This window comes from Megalops cyprinoides, chromosome 2, assembly GCF_013368585.1.
Source record: "Megalops cyprinoides isolate fMegCyp1 chromosome 2, fMegCyp1.pri, whole genome shotgun sequence".
Lineage (NCBI taxonomy): Eukaryota > Metazoa > Chordata > Actinopteri > Elopiformes > Megalopidae > Megalops > Megalops cyprinoides.
The window spans coordinates 21,589,245-21,609,079 of record NC_050584.1 but is presented as its reverse complement, the minus strand read 5'-3'; the positions used below and the strand labels follow the sequence as shown (position 1 = coordinate 21,609,079).

Here is a 19,835-nt window from a genome sequence, read left to right as displayed (position 1 = left end):
AATTATAACTGCAAGATGACAGACCGCCCGTCTCTCAAGGGCCCGTCAAAACCCTCAGATTGCCTTGTTTTGTCGTGCGTTTGATTCAAATGGCATTACATGGTTTGGGGATGTACAGAGAACAGTCGTGATTCCCTTCGATTATACTTTTTTTTTTTTCTTTTTTCTTTTTTTTTTTTTTTTTGATTGACGTCTGATGATTGCGGTCGTAGTGTGGCATCCAGCACAGCAGCCGACTACAGCTGATTCCTGCTTTTGTCCTTGGCAGCAGTGTGGGAGGTCACGCAGAGACCTGACACCCACCTGCCCCCCGCGCCTCAAATCTCTCCCAAGCTGCCGTGGGCTGCTTCTTGCGTGCAGTCAAGATCTGAGCCAAGTTGTCAGTGGTTAGGCTGTCTGGTGCCTAAGGAATACTGTTCCAGATTAAAGTTGAAAAAAAGAGCGCAGCACCTAACTCAAAGTAAAAGAACCATGCAATTACTGTGGCTTTCTGTCTCCATTAGAGCCATGAACTACTGACACGCATTCATCCTATAATTAGGAATTGAGTGGTACCTGTGTGGTTTTGAGAAAGGTGGAAAGAGAAGGAAATGGATGCAATAGATTTAGAAAAACATAAAAAACATTTTTCTGTCTGTTTGTACAAAACTCAAGTACGTCATTGGCAAATAATTTTAGTGTACATAACATTAAATTTCACCTGGTATTCAGCGGAAATGAAAACCCTGTATTGTACACTTACTGCTATAAATGTATTAGCAAGACACAGGTGGTTTTGATCAATAATACGTTCAGTCAAGTTCAGAATGTTAATTAAAATGTTCCATATCATGGTTGTGGGAAAAGAAAGAACTGAACTGAAGTGAATTCTGAACTTTCTTTTTGCATGTGAAAAAACAATCACTTTGAGTAAAGCTTTTCAAAAGGCACAGTAAGGACAAGTGTTTTTGTGTGAGTTTGCTTTCTGCATTTTGTTGGCATCTGTAGCATCACCACTATCTTTCAGACACACAAAAAGAGATTCTTAAGCTTTATTGGATGTATTGTATACTGTTTACTTGATTAGCAAGTGTCCATTAGACTTGTTCTTAGTTTAGATTTGATGAAAAGTTGTCGGTAGAAATGCTTTGGCACACAAAACATATTACTGTTGCATCGACACACAAACTACATACAGCAACATCGTCATTCAAAGCACCTGAACATCCTTGATGTTGACAGAGTCAGACTACAGAATACTTAATGTGTTCTTCCAGAGTATTTACAAAGGATTAATATGCTTGCCATGTAAATTTTCTATTTATGTTTCATAGCTGTGTTGCTCTTGGAATGGTTATATCTTGCTGAAATGTTGTAAAATAACAATAGCTTCATCCAGACCCTTTTAATACATTTTAATGAAGCAGATATGCTTATACTGATTTATCTTAATTTAAAGTATGATTTCTAAAGTACAGCTAAGTAAAAACACAATTCCTAATATTATAGGTCTGATTCTGCCCTCCCACTCTGTCGTCTGTCCATAACATTGAATGAATAATAATGTAAGTGAGTAGGTGTTTTTTGTTGTGATTTAGGCAACCGTATGAGTTTAACAGTGCCAGTAAAACATTCAAAGACATCTGCAGTCAGAACGTTGTTTCCCTTCCTGACACTGTTTGGAGAATGAAACAGTTTGTATCATCATTTCATTCTTACATTGTGTCTTCATAACCAGAATCTGTGACGTTCCACTGGATGTAACTAATATACTTAATACCTATTGTTGTCTTGTACAGTGAAATCGATAAAATGAAACATTGCATTAATAAGCAAAGTCAAATCCCTACGTTGTTACTGTTCAGAGCAACGCGCATGTTCCCATACACTCATTACACAGTCACAGGACTGAGTCAGGCCTGAAGCGAGAAGGTGCGTGGGAGAGGGACATGTCGACTTGGACAAGGCCTGGTCAGCAGACTCTCGGTCTTACCGCCCTGCCAGTCAGCAGCAGCAGACCTGAGATCAGTCCTGACAGAGCCATTAAGACATCCTCATTGTTATTGTGATCACAGATGAGACAGCCGCTGATCCTTTCAGGTTAGAATAACCACTGAGAAGAGCTCCAACCAAATTATTCCTCTGAAGCGACGTGCTTAATTATATGGAATACTGCATAAATTGTCAAGTGCAAATAATTATTCTGATAAATTAAAATACTAATTAAATAGGCTATTGCAGAATTTTGAGAACATTGTAGGGTTCAGCTCTTTCAGGTGATTTGCATATCCTTTGTCTGGGGAATGTGATTTAAAGGACTCCTTTCTTCCACTCTGATGCATTCACATGCAAACAAACAAAATGTAATTATGTTCACTTTTTTTCATTTTATTTTTCATTGCGTAAACTATCAAGACCTCCATGATTTGATTTTGTAATATAAATGGTTCTCTTCAGGTGGTGTTTGCATAGTCAAATGTGATACAAAAAAGTATTTTATACTGTAGCTATGAATTCATATATTCGATACTGGGCATTCAATACTTCTTACATGCCACTGATTATAAATCTAGCTGATTACACTAATATTTACATGTCCTTGTATGATTTAAAGACTGTATATCTACTGTACAAATGCATGTATTCCTTAAAGTGTGGAGCCAAGTATTTGTGATGACATTAAATGTTACTGAGTCAATGATCTTCACTTCATGTTAAATACAATTTCTTCTGATTACAGAATTGTTAGCATGGCTTATTATTGTTATTCATAATGCCGTATAATGTTACTTGTCCTGTATATGATCGCTAATGACTAGAATTTGCTGTGTTACCAGGAAAATGTTTGCAGAGTGAAACACTTGAACTCCCTGTTTTACTAAACAATGTGCTGCTAGTCTGGTATAGTTTTATGTAGCAGTTTTGTCAATACTAATATTGGGCACAGTGAGACCTTAGGCACTGTCATTTGTAAATAGTACGTCTATGAATTAAGCTGTATACCTCAGACTTCACACTTCATGCATTTGGTGAAAGTTTTTTTTTTTTTTTCAGTTTTGAATATTTGTTGCAAGTGTGTTAATTCCATTGTGACATGGCAATTAGTGTACAAAGTGTATAATCAGGCCATTTGTAAGGTCTAGGGTAGTAAAGTAATTAGATTGATTAGGAGATAAAAATGATTAGTGGAACAACAGACAGAGTAATCACTTAAGTTGACCATGCACTCATGTTCCACCTCCAACAAGCTAGATCAAAATAAGCCTGAAGCAGTAAACAGAGGCAGGAGATGTCTGTTTAATGTTTAGCTCACCGTGTCTTTGCAGTTTGTTTTATTGCAAACTGTTGGATAATGCAGTTGTACAATGTCTCCTGGAAGGAGAAATGTATAGAGGCCTTTTGAAAGATGATAAAATCAATTGCGAGAGCATTTTTTTATATTATAATCTGAAGTAAACTGCATTGATGAATTATGTTATATTGGTAATCAGCAGCCCAAAAGTAGCAATGTGAAAGGGGTACAAAGCTGGGTTTTATTTTGTGATCCTGTTCAATCTCACTGGACCCAAATGTATGCTTTACAAATCTCTTATATTCTGTATTTGTCTTTACCTTCCCTGTTCCTGTCCAGTAGGCCTTATTTTCAGGAAAGATCATTTAGGTATAACAGAAACAGCAAGAGTAGTATTTTTTGTACATCTTGCTCCCAGGGAGTGAATGCTCTGTCCTCTAATGAGCCCTGCTTGGTGATTTGGCCAACGTTGAATAACGCTTAATTAAAAAAAAAAAAAGTGTTACATTTTTTAAAATTACTTACCCACTTTTTTTCTTTTATGTCAGGCTTAATTAACAAAAAAAAGAAGAAGTGGGATCTCCTTCGGTTACGCTATCCAAATTAAAGCCAAAGTGCAGGGCAGGGGGGCTGAGCTGTGTCCGCAGTCTTCATCATCTCTGTCTTAATAGACAGCTGAATCACCGGAGCTTTTGGAGTGCAACCGCAACCAACCTAGTGCTGCCCTCTCACCTGCCTTTCTTTTTGTCTCACAGTTCAGCAGAAAGACCAGCTGGAGAAAGAGGCAGGGGTGAGGATCCTCGAGGCTGGAGTCAGTGACGTAAGTGGAAGGAAGTTATCTTTGCATTTTCTTTAAGTTAAGAGGCTGTGGTTTGAAAACATTTCACTCCAGGTTTACCATATTTAATCATGCATGCTTTTTGGCTCAAATGAATGTACAGATCCAGTTATGGATTTGGTTTTAGCAGTTTGATTTGTCATTCTGCTTATAAAGTTGTGTTCTGTAAATAGTTTAGTGCTAGGATGAATCATGTCTGGTGTTACTGTGTGATGTAAAAGATTGTTGAGGAGTGATAATTTTAGGACATTAAAAGAGGTTGAGACTCAGATTCCTGTTGTTTGTGAGATAATATTGTGTGGATAGATGGGGCAGACTTTGATGCTTTGTTTCAAAGCTTAATACCTTTTAGAAAAATCCATAGGAACATTTCTGAGGGGAAGAAGTACAACATTGTTTCTTAATATATTGTAAAGGAACAACACAAGGAGGGTAGATTATTACAAATGTTCTCATGCAATAACCTGGATGCGAAAAAAAGTCTGCAATCAAATAAAGAAAATGAATCGAAATTCTCTGCAGGTTGGTTTGGCACTTATCTTCATGTGATAATACTTCAGAAGGAAAATGGAAAAAAGTCAGTGGCTCTTTGCATTAATGCCAGTAAACAACATCCCTCTGCCATCAGATTAATGGTAACATCATTTCACTTTTTTTTTCTCCTGGCAGAATGTATTCACACACCGGCAGAGAACATTAGGATTGCGTGCCATTTTATTTTTCTTAAATAGACTGTTGAGACTGCTGTCTGTTATTGATTCAATAGACAGTCTGCTTCGATGATGGCGTGCCAAATGTAAACTGTCAATCAAAATGGAAATCTGAGGGAGCAGGGTGCTCTGCAGAAACAAACCAGAATTCAGCATAGAGAACTCAACTAATTCAAATCTATTGACCTTTGAGTGCCATTAATAGAAGGAACCTCTGGTCTCATACAAGTTGCTGTCACTGTGAATATTCAGTTGTTAAGTATTGCCTTTCTCTCTTCTGTCTCAGTGTTATAGAATTCTTACACTGCACTGATAGTCTAGCATATACTTTACTTGCATTACATACTCTTGAGTGAAATAATGTATGATCACACTTTAATAATTTAAACTATCATAGTGCTGTGTTATAAAAAAAAACAATATTTCTGATGTGATACATTTTTTACAGAAAGGAAATTAAAAAGACGCTTAAGAAAAATGCAACTAATAAAGAGATGTTTTGCATTCTACATCTACAGTCCATGAGACAGATATTTCAGCAGATATTTTAGCCAGAACTTTAGTTAGTCGACAAGTTGTTTAAGCCCACAAAGAAAATGGAATCCTGTCTCCTCAACAATCATGTTCATTTAAAACAGTGGTAGGCTGACATAAGACACTTTGCAGTTAGCAGATTCTGTTTGTTTCCCCACAGTGCCATTAACCTTTCCTCTTTTCTCACACACGCCGCCCGGGTTAAATTGAAATGCTGAGAATTTGAACAGAATTGGTACACCAATTGTAGTGGCCACAGTAAGTGATAGTTTCTCCAAGCAATTTGAACTGATGGTAGCAAAGCAAAGACCTCTCAGAAACCTCTTCTGTGTGTTTTTTAGAGATTAATAATGGCACTGCTTTTTCAACCATTGTCCTAGGGACTGACTGGAGCATGCTGTTTTTGCCTCAGATGAGCTGATAATTAATTATGCTGAATACTAAATCTGTATTACTGATTTGATTAACTGAACAAATGAACAAAAATAAATTGAAGGAGCGCCTTTACTTGCATGTTTGGCTTGGCGCAAACACAATTCAACTACATTTCACAAACAACTAAAGTGATATCAAATCCAGATCAGTATTCAGTCTACAGCTCAATCAAAATACTGGTTGAGAGGTCAGTTGCTACAAAAACCAGCCTTTGGAAAGGGTCCTCAGGACCGTGGCTGAGAAATACTGAGTTTAAAAATATTTTCCTCTGATCTCTTTTATCTATAGGGATTTCAATAAGATTTATAGATTCCTTTAAGAACACATTGCCCTTGAAGTGAGATTGTTTATGATGTGGTCATTATAGAACGAGCATTCATTTTAGAAGAAGTGAATGGAAAATGTGTTTTTGTTAAGAGTAGCACTTTGATATGCACCTCCCGTATTAATTTACAGTCCATCTTAGGTGGTTATGATGCAAAAACAATTTGACAGCACTCTGCAACACAAGAATGAGGAAAGGCTGCCATTTGAATAGAACAATAATAGGATTATCTGAAGCACATTATGGGCAAACTTCATATTCTCTGCATTTTCATTTTTGAAAAAAAAAATGATTTTAAAAAATTAGCAATGGATAATAGTCAAGATCAGAGCAATGCAAAGAGGGCAATCTGCATCCATGGTAATAAATATTCATATTTGTCGACTCAGAGGTGAAAATCTAATCAAGGGGCTATTGATGCGATGGATTCTTTTGAAACCAAAGACATCACATTCAAATTAGGTTTTATATGGAAATAAGGCTCATTGTGAGTCTTGCAGGCCATGAGCTCGCAAGGAACGATCTGGAGGTGTCCAGTACATCAGATGTTCCTGCTGGCATCTGGTGCTGCGATTGCGGATAACAACAAATAAAATGTCTGGGTCACTCGCTGGGGTCAGCCTCCCATCAGCTAACCCACTCCCCCACCACCCCACCCCCCATCACCTCTTTCTCAATTGAACATGTTAACCAAACAATTGTGTGGCATTACAGCGTCTCACGTATGCCTTTTGGTTAACAATTAGCCCCAATCATTTGAGTTGAAGATCATTTGCGGGGAGGGGGAGGAACCTTTGGGAAAGGCTTCTCGAAAAAATTGACACAAAGATGGTGAGTGACATTTACCTCACCATAGCAACCGCCTCACGCGCAGGTTTTTTTGTGCAGCCCGCTAACAATGCTGCCCGTGTGCAACACAGAGCAGATGAATTGGGACAGCTCGCACTTGTTAACTCTTCGTGTCACGCCGTGCGTTTTATAAAAGATCAAGCCTCGGCTTGCCGAGAGCTGCTACCCTTGAGGCACGTGTGCGGTATGCTACAGGTAAGAGGCTGGTCCCTGCTCTCCAGGGATACAGCAAACCGCAAAGACTCTGGACCTGTAACTGAGGTTTTTGAATGAGGTTGTTACTCACTGTAGCAGCTCTGTCTTTTCTCATTTTGCTGGGAAGTAAACAAATTACAAAATGGCTTCGGAGATTTACAGATACCACAAGTATCAATGAAAGACTCTCAGATGTTGTTTACGATAAGACAACGTCAAAGAAGAGAGAGAAAAATCAATAACTTCATACATGAAAAAAGCCTGAGTACCACCTCATGTGTCTAATAGTGAACCAACAGACATTTTAATGGTTCCAAGGCAAGCAGGTGTCATTTATATAAACATAGGAATATCATGTGAGGCAGATAGGCTTTTCTGGTGTCTTTGAGGGAGTGAGGTATTTGCTGTGGGAAAAAGGACTCCATTGTTTCAGCTGACATAAAAGTGCAGTTTAAGAAGCGTAACTGCATGATGGGAGGCACGGTTAAAATTGTAGCACTGAAGATGCTATTCTGAATACAAATATATCAAACATAAATCCTGGAAATCCGATGTAGTAGTCTGTCTGGAGTCAGTGTCTATAAAACTCATTCATATTTTGCATCAAAGGGTATGTTCTACATTATTCAAGGTATTTTATGAGATTCAGAAAAATGCTGCATAAATTTTAGTTATTTTGGGGACACACTTATTGTAGTCCAGAGTTACCAAACTATTTCATGATGTAATGGCATTTCAACATCATTTTAATGTGTCAACATATTTGCATTCAGACTTGCATTGATTAAAACGATGAAGCTCAATGACTGAATGACAGAAGATCTTTATTAAAAAAAAATCTATTGTGTATAAAGGCCGGGCATTGATGGAGCTAAAATTGCAGCCTTGTTTCTTTAATTGCCCCATTGCCATAATCTCACTGGAATCAAAATGTCATCTGTGTCTGGAAGACTTTTTACTATCACTCTGTCTGTGAAAATGAGTGAACATCATACTCCATTGTTGTCATTAGGGTGTAAGGAAATAATTAGGAATAAATCAGAATGCTTCATAACCCTTTATTGATTTTATTGCTATTATTTGAATGTGCATTCCAATCTACATTCAGTAAAAAGCAACACACTCCACCCCATTTGCTAATTTACATTCTATGGTCAAACTTAAAAGAAGATGTTTTTTAAATCAAGTAGCATCGTCTTTCAAAACAGGTGGTGGTGGAGGTGGGACCGCAGCTCCATCTAAGAGGTTGACCAGTCACTAAGCATCTTGCCATCGAGGTGGTCCTTGTTACTGTGTCTGCCGCAAAGGTCTGGTGACAGTGGGGGCACACGCTCCATGTCCCTGGGTTTCATAAAGCACCTCTGACAGATAGCCCTCCATGTGCTGTTTCTGTCTCCCAGCTAAGAGGATATGGCTGTAATTAGCTCCTCAGACAAAGGGCTTCCGGCCCGGACAACATCCGCATGGCAACGCCAGGACTTTGCACAAGTGGGTGGTGCGTTTTGCATAAGAATCATAGCAGCATCCGGCTGTGAAGATGTAGTCTTCACTGTGGACACCTTTTAAATATTCCTTCCTGTTTGTATTCATGAATGTATTGTGTAAAGATCCTGTGCTTTTTTCATTGACAAACCTCATAATAAGCTTTTTTGTCATTGTGTTTGCTTCAAAAAAGTCAAAAGGGTGAGAATGTGTGTCTAGCTGGTAGGGCATTGGATAGTTGGTAAATTGGTTCATTGAGAAGCTACACCCTCCAGGTGTTAAAAGGTGGGTTATGTGAAGGGAAAAGGAGTTTACCCTTTTATTTGACTTTCTTACCAGTCTTACCCTGTCTTATTTATAATAAGCTACATTTTTTCTGCTTTTTGTTTTCTATTCCTGTGCTTTTGATGGGAGAAGTTTCAGTCAGCTTCTTCACACCAACCTAAATGCTCTTCTATGTCCTCTGTTATGTTTATAGATCACATACTGTGTAGTATTTAGTACGAAAATGTATTTAGCATGCTGCTTATGGGTCATTTTTAGAAAAGTCAACAGAATTTGTTTGTTCCATTTTGTGGCATCAGTTTAATTGTTTATGACCAGCTGTGGTAAGTATCAGTGGCTTTGATATATTGTGTGCAGTAAGTATTTCATCATCCCATCAGCCAGGGAGTTGACTGGGCGTAGATGATGATGTGATTTAACCTGTTGCATATCAAGCCAGGTGAAAATCTATTTAGGAACACATGGATAGAAACCTATATAGCCCTTTTATAAATGGACCAACACCTTTGAGCTGTCAGCTTGTAGGAGGCTGAACTTTAAGTGCATCCACACACACCATCTGTGGTATTCACCGTTACTTACTTCTTTCCTGACCTCTGTAAAATGTCTATGTCACAGTCAAAATAATGAGTAATGAGAGACTTGAATTGCATTAACTGGTGTTAATGCAATACATTTAACAGGACATTTTGGCACGTTAGTGCTTAGTTAGTTAGTGTTAGTGCTTGAACCAGTATCTTCTAGAGTGGGTGAAGCAGTACTGTAGCTCTGAATAGAACTGATCTGAGTGGAAACAGTCATATCAGGAAGGATGGCATGGCTGCACTGAGACTTCGCAAAGATCACAAAAATATTCAATCCTACCCTTTGCAGTTTAGATTGCACATTCAAGATTGTGTTAATTGTTCATTACTTAAGCAGCATTTTTTCTAGTTCCATCAACAAATTTTGTGAAATTACATTGTAAGTCATTAAAAGGTACAGTGGCAGTTTCTAGAACTGAGTTATTTGAAGAGCAAAGCACCAAGCCTGAATTCCTTTCTAAGTGAAGAAATTCACCTGAGAGCATGAATGGATACACACTTTGCAGAACTGTCACTATTTACAGTTTGTGGAGAGTACTTATGTTACTAATTTCTAATTTTGTCCATGCACACTGATACTGAAGAGTGTGAAATCTGCTAATAGCACACCTGCACTCAGTGGCTACACCGTTAAATATTCACATTTTTGTTGCTATAATATGCAACTAAATTGGATGTATAGTGTTACTAAAGTTACTGTGGCAGCTGTGGTCACGGTGCCAGATGGTGATTGGGGCAGTGTAGCACTTTGGTAAGGAGCAGGGCTCATAACAGAAAGGTTTCTGGTTTGTTTCCCCACTGGGGTACTGGTGCTGTGTACCTTTGGGCCAGGGTCCCAGAAATACCTTAGTAAATATCCAGGTGTATAAATGGATAACATGAAAATAATAACCGATGTAAGCTGCTCTGGATAACTGTTAAATGCCAATAATGCAATGTAATGATTGGACAAGAATACAGAAGAAAAACACAAGTGGGCCTGGCCATATCTATGACAAAACAAACAAAACAACAGAGAGAAACCCAGCTGTCAACTCAGCACTCAGGAGGAGGGGTTTGAGGAGGGCCAGGGCCTGCAGTGGCTTTGTCCGTGGAGGTCTCCTGTTGAAAGGTATTGCAGGCCATACCTACATAACTCTGATGAAGATGGCAAGCCAGTTGTGAACAGCTGGGTTGATCAGCAGTGACCTGCAGGTTCAACAGCCACATGACATAAAACAGGTACCATTTGATTAACATTTAACCAAATATAAGCTTATCAAGGCAACATCCACACTGAATTTTTTCAGTGCATGCAGGGATGCCTGTGTGTGTGTGTGTGTGTGTGTGTGTGTGTGTGTGTTTCTGTTTTATCAAAGTTTTCACTGTGGAATTGCATTACCTTCCCGGAACCTTTAAGGATTTCCATTTGATTTCTCACAGCCACATAATGGATTTTAATGCAGGAGGAATAAACATTAGCATACAGCCCCATCATATGTCAAGTAGGGAGAAATGCTGTTGAGTGCCATTTTAGAACAGGAAAAAAAGGGCACACTTATCTGCAGAACCGCAAAGGTCCCTCGAAAATGTAACCAGAAGGACCCATCTCCAGTAAAGGTCACTGATGACCTCACCTCCTTTAATTTCCTTCCTGACGCTTCCTGCCAGCACAAATAAGCAACCCAGCAAACACCCTACATTTTCATCCACACAAATTCATCCACACTGATCTTCAAGCATTCTCAGCCTGAGCTATATGAGCATAACAAAATTACCATGCATATAATATCATACTAATGCAACTGGGAGGAGAATAGAAGAATTTTCAATCTATTTTCAAAAAAATATTTTGACAGTCAGCTTTATCCATACATCCATATCCATATTGCTGTGCAGGATGAACAAAATGTCTTAGACAGCTTTGATTTTTGCCTAATACAGTCATTAGGTCCCTTGGTGTCATGGTGTTAATGTTCACACTCAAATCCATTCTGCTCAAGGGGTGGTCTTGTATCCCATAATTTCTCTGTAGACTTATGATATGTTGCTCCTAGACCTCTACTTGGTGTTTTAGCATACAATGCTAAAGTATTTAAATTATCCTTCCTTCCACACCAATCCATGCTCATATTTAAACACTTGTGCAAAGGACTGTAGGACAGTTATCTGTAAAAAAAGGGCACATGGAGGTTTTGATAATGAAAATACATGCCTGCACAAATTGTAACCTGTTTTGAATGGGAAGATTGTTTGTATTTTAGCCTTTGGCTTTGACTATGTGGTTCAGGTCAATCTACAGTAAAGGTACTGCAGATTTCATTTTCATCATACAATGTCATTCAGTGTGGAAAGATCTTTCTTTAGATTCCATCTGAGGGGACAGGAATGTGCTGCACTTGAAACCAGCCCTCTGATGTTTTCAAAAAGGTTAAACAAGAGACTTGTGTTATAGGTCTTTCTTATGTAACTCACAAAATGCTTACCATTTTCCAAGAACTGTGGTACATACCTAGCGTACTGAGAAACAGTTTGAATAATTGATTGAAAAAAAATGATTGAATAAAAGGAGAAAACAAAAACACTCCTATCAATTTGTAGCTTTTTAAGCTACACCTTGAAAATGCCTACAATGTTTTACATTACATGATCTGTAACACATTTAGGCAGAATAACTCAATCATGACTGAGAGAGCAGTGTCCCACCTACAGTTTAAAAGCCTTTATGTAAAGTCCAGTGCTCCAAATAAAACGTCACACCGCCCATCACACTGTGCATGTGCATGTCTGTACATGTATGTGTACACACACGCACACCTTTTGCAGATGAATATCACGAAGTCTGTGCGTAATAACAGTGATTACTACTAGAATTATGGTGGTTGTTCATACTACAGTCAAATTGAGTTGTCCTTAATCAGGACGCCCAAACTTTTTTTCTAAGCGATTACATTTCTTTAATTTCCCCAAAGCATTTCAGTTGAGGACTGTTCTATTACCTACAGCACTTGATCAAAATCAGCAGGAAGTATATTTAAAAAGGGTTTGCAAAGTGGCTCTTGCTGAGACAGGAAGCTAGTTCATTTCAGCCAGAGTACTGATGCATTTCAAAGACAGTTTCCCAGGAGAGGGTGGTTCCAAGGTTTGTTCAGCACAGACAGAGAGAGCGGTTGGCTCTCCACTACTAACCTGACCTTGGTGGCTTTTATCAGCTAATTATTTGTGAAAAGATTGCATCATTTCTATGGGGATACAAATATTTATCAGTCTCAGAAGGACAAATAGGTCCACTCCTCTCACAGGAAAACAAAAACTCAGTCATATCTCTGAGGGCCAGGTCACAGTTTGATTGCTTTCTGTATTCTTGCACAGCCAAGTCAAAACATAGTTTTTATGCATCACTGATTGTTTTCACTGAATGTCTGTTTGTGCCGCCAGATATACATAAAGGAGATTACAGCGACTGTCTGTTGTGTGAATGCCTCCTAAACATTACCTTAACTGAAGCAGGATCTGTCTGATTAGATTGAATTCAAGACAACCTTTAAAACGTATTTATGCATCATTCTCGCGTACGGTTAACGTGCGTTCACTCAAAGTGGTCTTAGCTGGTAGTTGTTTTTATATGAATGTATCAGAATTGGCACTTTGAAGCATTGTGTTTTGCTCAGCATGACTCCAGCCATTCTTTGAAGGGAAACTCTTTATCTTTGACTCATTTTCCATAATTGTGGAACAAGAAAGCAGCTTTAAGGTCATTGTCCCATTGGTCATTGTCATTGAATTGTCATGATCTTCTTTTGCTTTTGTAAACAAAGGTGAGTTTAATTATTATAGCAGTTGTGTTAGGGCAAAAATATGAATATATATGCTGCTAAGACTGTTAATTCATTGTTTTCTTTTTATTGTTCTATTTTTTTATACAATGGTAGTAAAAAAAAAAGAAAACTACTGCAAGCATTATAAATATATACTATTGTTTGAAGGGCGGTGGCTCTTTTGTCTGAATCTTCTAACTTCTTATCAGAATCAGACAGACTGAATGTAATTGAAGGGGTCATTCTCACTTGATCTGAAGGAATACAGAATGATACAGAATAATAAAATATGTTGATCTGAATGGAGAATGCACACAGCAAGGAGAAGCAGCAGGCCACACTAAAGCAAGCATGCACATAAATCAAATGGTTTTAATTTCTACTTGCAGAATTTGTCACAACTGATCCATTGCAACTGCAGACGTGGAAATGAGTAAAATTGTGCTTTCAAGTTTAAGTGAAGGTGCAGAGGTTTACCCCAAAAGTCAGAATTTCTGCAAGGCCCTGTGTTATTTCTTTCTCACGACAGATGCATAAAAAACAGTCACCTTTTTAATCATATTATGCATCATTTTCATAGCCTGTGGCCGCATGTTTGTGCCATCTGTGTGTCTTTTGCATGGTCCTTAACACAGAGCCGGCTTGATGAGATTCAGATCGTCAGTGATTCCGTTAGATCAGAGTGACTTGGCACACAGGTCTGGCATGTGCTGTAACATGCATATGTCTCCATCCCTCCTCTCCTAACCAATTGAGTGACTAATTACCCAGGTTTCAGGAAGGCTTACAGTCCTATAGGAAGCACAGGAGTGATTTCCACTGTGAGTGGTCTCATCTGGCAGCAGTGTGAGGCCACTGGTCCTGCATGCACACATATACACACATACACACACATACACACACACACACACATACAGCGGATGGCCAAACTGACAGCATCACAGTGGCCAGAGGGCTCACTAGTTTGGAGGGTAGGCGCAATCACGCCTCCACATTCATCCCAAACAAGTTCCATCAAGACAAAGAGGGACAGCAGAGCTGGGGAAAGTGTTGCCCTTTGAAATCACTCTGCTGATTTTATTCTACCGTCACCCTGCAAATTTTTTAGCTCTTCACCATTGTCTGTTATAACCTGATCAGACGGAAGCTGCTTCAGACACATAAGTGCATGTGGGAGGCTGAAGAGAAAGCATGAGACATGTTTCAAGCATTCTCTATCACTGATTAAAAATTCTCAGATTCAAAGATCAACAAGAATGTTCTGATGGACTCCATTGATATTCCATTCACATAACCATCTGTTTTTTTATTGTTAAGGTAACATAAATGCCTCATGCAATATTTCCATAGATATCTCAGATTAAACATGGGTTGTTTAATAAGAAAAAAATGCAGTATTGCTCCATTAATATCATTGGTACTGTTATTATTTGGAGAGATATTTTGTTCAAGCAAACAAAATGCTTGTGTCTGATAGAACATTGCATTAATGGGAAGAAACAGCAAAGTGATCTGATGTAGATACTGACACTGATGGTGGATTTCACACTTGCAACTTAAAGCAAATCTTTAAGTGGAAAAGGTGTGCTGATACAGAGCTAGAAACCTTAAGGGGATATTAATTGAACTGAATAACTGAGAAAGAAGAAATATATTTTAAAAGACAAACTGGGCTGCATCTCTTTTTTGCATAAATATCACAGCTGTCAAATAGATGGCTTCAAAGCCACTCTACCCCCCCCCCCCCCCCCCCATTTATTTGTGAAATGAAAGCTTTTAAGATCTTCAAAAGAAAGAGATGGTCCTCGGTTACCATGGTCAAATTAGAGGTACTGGGGAAAACACATCTGACACAAAATGCAAAAAACTCTGTGGTAGGTTTTCTGTAGGCTTTGGACAAACAGGAGTTTGAAAGTGCAGACATGGCATATTATTAGCCCAATAAAACATGACATATTTGGAGAAAACTCAAAAAGCAATCAAAGAATACAGTATTTGAAATGAAAGGAGCAGTCTCTCTCTGTTTCAGTGAACAGCACTCAATTTCTTGAAACAGAATACCAACTGCAGCTTAGAAATGCAAAAGTTAGATATCAACTGTAACAATAACCTGGTTCAGTTCCCTTAGCCCAGCCCCTACCCTGCAGAATCAGACCCAGAACAGTTCATAGCTACTGCCTGAATAAAGTAATGAATTTAGAAAAAAGAAAGAAGAAAGCACTAAAGAGAGGTTCCCTAGAATAGCTCTGGCAGGCTACAGTTTACATTCTACCTGCTTAACACCACACACCAGGGGATTCCAACAGCATATTATAACCAGATAAATAAAACAACAATAACAATCCCATCCAACATACCTATAAAAGTGTTGTGGATCACTGAACAAATGCATTTTTTAATTGTAGGTCTTATCACAAATGTGGCAAATCACTGCATGGTCATAGAAAATCTTCCTTGAAGACAATGGTTTCACCCAAAGGCAGACAAAGATCTTTGGCACTTTTTGTAATTATGCTACATGTCCTTTCAGACTAAATTAGCACCAGGTTTCAATTTACCCTAAGATACTCAACATACCTAAATGAAGGAAAAACTCAGCACTTTTGCAAGACAATGAAAATATGCACTTATCCATAATCATAGCAAATTCATAAAGATCAATCTCAGGTTAAGTGTTGTGAACTAAGAAACCGGCTAAAAGAAAATGGTCTTGATGAGGTCGGGTATAGCCCACATTATCATTAAAATGAAAGGGGAAATGTCATATGGAGTTCCAGTAGAGTAGGACTTTATTGCTGTGAAAGTTTCAAAATCAAAGGTTAGATTTAACTGCCCCACACTCTGTACATATGTTTGACCTGCAAATTTGAGGAAATGTCACTTTTTTATTATTGATGCAACCATTATAGTTGGTTTTGGTTGTGAGTGAACTCATTATGGTATAGAAAAAAATGTAACTTGCTTAAATTCATAACTCAGAGTTAGGACATCAGTGCATCACCAATAGATTGAATGTTTCCCTCAGTCAATATTGCTCCATATCCCCTCTCACTTGGGATTTAAGTTCACTGTGCAGAGATCAGCTTATGTTAGGGTAGAAGATCAATGATAGACTGGACTCTCACAAATGAACCATCCGTCTTTTAAAATTTTTATAAGCCGACGGCACGGATGAACGTGTGACACCATCACGCATAAAAATTTCAGCAGTACAGGAAAGCGCTTTTACTGTTTAAAAGTCTTTTAAATGCCAAGGCCACTCCAGATTTCTGTGTGAAATGTCATATTATTGGAGCTGGCCAGCTGTGCTAGCTGCCCTGTTTAGATTTGTCTCTTTAGAGACTGTCTGCTCCAGACTGATGAAAGCAAGGAACAGATCTTTAATTCACAACCTTTTACCACTGCCTGACCTTTGGACTGGAGAAATAGCTTTGATAACATTTCATGCGGTTTGGCACTGGCCTCTCACTTTAGCCACAGGTTATGACACTGCTCAGGCCTGAAAATAAGGTCTGTCATTTTACGCGGGCACAAAATGACCTGCGTCCTGACCCCGTCTTTTTGTTTCTTTGTCACTGTTCTAAAACGCACATATCTGATTGGAGCTTTTAATTAATCATTTAATTAAGGTTTATTTGAAATTAACCCCAGGGAAGGTGTTCAGGTGGGAGTGCTTAGCTCTCACCAAGTCAACGAGTCTTTCACAACTTTCTTGGCATTTGACTTTCTCATAATGCCACTCTAAGTGCTTTTTCAAATTATTATTATTGCATCTAGCCCCTTTCATTTCATTAATTTGCATTTAAATCCAAGCTTGCTCTTTTGTGCGAGTTTAACAGCATCCTGAAAAAAAAGATCTCTCAGACATTTTAAACATATTTGGTGTTTAGATTTTAAGCAACAACTATAATGCATCCAAATGGAAATGGAACACTGGAGACCCAAACATGCCTCAGTTGAAAGGACAAGAACCTGTTGCGTTCTTTCACAATATCACAGGGAGACATTCTGCTTTATTGTAAAGCAAAAGCTGTTATACCATTATAAGAAGGGTCTAACCTGTGCCAGGTGCTGCTTGAATACCAATACCCCTCCTCTGAGGTTCAAATAAGCAACATGGAAGCATCTTGCTGAAGCAGGCAAGGCCCATCTGCAGTGATATTATAAGTGCTGTTTATTGTCAGCGAGTGGAGCTGTTGGTTCCCCCGCAGGGGTCACAGCTGGGGGAAGATGCCTGGGTTTAAATGTCAGCCTTGAAGGGCTTGTAGTGGCATTTTGGGCTGACAGTGCTGTATGCCAAGGAACTGGCATAATTTTGGCAGCTTGGCCTGGTTTTGCGAGGGAAGCTGAATTATCCTCTGCCATTTGTCATCCCACAGATCATTTAGCAGATTTGGCAACTTAGGCACGACGATGCAAGAGCGTGTGGCAAGTTCGTTTCCTAGAGGGAGAGAGGAGGAATACGCTTTAGGCTGACTGGGGCGATTACTTGCCTGCCACAGTAAACCGTGAAAATCTCTGGCCAAAAAAATGAGAGGGAGGCAAGAAGGCACTCTGCTCAAAATCTAAAATTTGATATGTTGCATAATATGTGTGAAACATTACCTTTACGAGAGAGGGAGACAGAGATGAAAAGAAAGGTGGGGGGGATCTGCTTCCCGCTCGCTCCCACTGGCTTACAGTGACAGTTCAAGGCTGCTTCTGTTGCAGTTACTGTGTGTCATTAGCGGTCGGCAGAGGGTGTTTCTGGGCCAGCTGCACATTTCAAGCAGTCATCTATGTAACAGCATATCAGTTTACAGATTTCAGATTTGATGATTATCATCAAAAATGATTCCCTTTCAGCATTATGATACTACTTAACAGTGGAGCAGGCATGGGTAAATCAAATACCTGGATGCCAGTATGAACATTGCTGTTATGTTGCTAGACTGAAATGACAGACTTCCTGCCCTTGACATCAAGATCGTCTTCCCAACCCTCCAATCCTAACCCCAGTCCTTTAGTGTAAATTGCTGATTCTGATACAGGATGTGTCGCTAGGGGCCGAAGGGATAGTACCTACAACAAATCACCGTCAAAGCAATGTTTGATTGTTGCCTGATTTAGAAAGGAATTGTCATTTGTGAAAACAATAGAAATGCAGAGATGTTGAATACATTATCATGGAAGAAGCAACAGTGCTCTAATTCTTTCTGTCACATCTATTATTGGATTAGTAGGGAGGCTATTACAACAGCCACATAGCTAGCCAAAGGCATTTTGGATTGCAAGCTATAATAAAAATTGTTTGATGCTTGCAGTGAATATGTCAGTGCACCAGGAAATCGTAGCATCCCCTGCAGCATATTGAAATAGGAATGCTAAAATATATTACACTACCAGAGCTACAAATAGTTAAGTAATCATCATTAGTTAATTGCATTAGGTTTGACCAGCATGTTAAACATCAAGAGCAGCTTCAATAGACATACGTACACACGCACACACACACAAACATATATATATATATATTTATATAATATACTGGTATCTACATATATACTGGTATGTAACAAAAATAAGTAAATGCTATATTAGAAATATGCTAGTACAATACAATACTGTGCCATACTAGAGATTACTACAGGTTTGTAAATTTGCAATATATATTTCTTTGGTGAAAATTCTTCTGGGTGATATATTACATACAGACAGCTAAGTCAATTTTATCACAAATATTTATCATTTGTGTTAAAATTAGTAAGTCCAAAATACAAGATGTTGTCCATAGACTAGGGGAGTCACGTTACGTATGCTCACAGGGTGTATAGGTGTGACAACTTGAGGACACAGCAATGGGGCAGAAAACATATTTTTCATATAACCTTATTATTATCTTTTATATTTATGTACGAGTACTTGATTGCACCCCCCCCCCCCTTTAAAGTATTTTACATGAAAATTAACAAAATGCCTTTCCCTTCTACGAAAGTACCCGTCACTCTTCATGATGAACTTATAAAACTCTCATTTAAAATGGTCTATTTCCTAAAACGGTGCTGCAGCTGTTTGTCGTTTAGTTTTATGTTTATGGCAGTAATGTCATAGAACGAGGAAGGGGGAGAGGGGCCGGATAACGTGCACACACACTAAAAACACTTTTACCAGACGATCCTCGCTTTTACATGCAGTACATAAAACATAAATGACCCAGGGAATTAAAAGGGTAACATTTAGGTATTATTAAATTACGGCGGTTAAGCCGTCTTTATATTCTCGCCATAGTTTAATTGGATTGATGGTCTTCTCCGTTGCTTTTTTTTTTAAGTGCCATAAAAGTAGCTTAGATCCCTCGGAAAATGAAGCCTTTCATGGAGGCTTATTGGACTCGGTTGCGTCCGTGTGGTAAAAATAAGCGACTAGATAGGGGTGATTGAGGTGACAGCTCAAAGGGATGACAGAGTGCCAATATCTTATGAGATAATACCCAATGAGTTACAGCAGCTGGCATGGAGGAAAACAGCTCTATTTTATCAGCATGCGTGTCA

The 19,835-nt window shown here is 38.7% G+C and overlaps 1 protein-coding gene across 2 annotated transcripts in view; it reads left to right on the top strand.

Moving 5' to 3' along the window:
- ptprn2 (protein tyrosine phosphatase receptor type N2) overlaps window positions 1-19,835 on the top strand; it is a 189,893-nt gene that overhangs the window by 100,769 nt on the left and 69,289 nt on the right. For both annotated transcript variants that reach the window (XM_036521610.1, XM_036521609.1), the window contains one exon: window positions 4,027-4,091. In XM_036521610.1, the coding sequence (XP_036377503.1) occupies window positions 4,027-4,091 (65 nt within the window). The remainder of the gene's footprint in view (window positions 1-4,026; window positions 4,092-19,835) is intronic.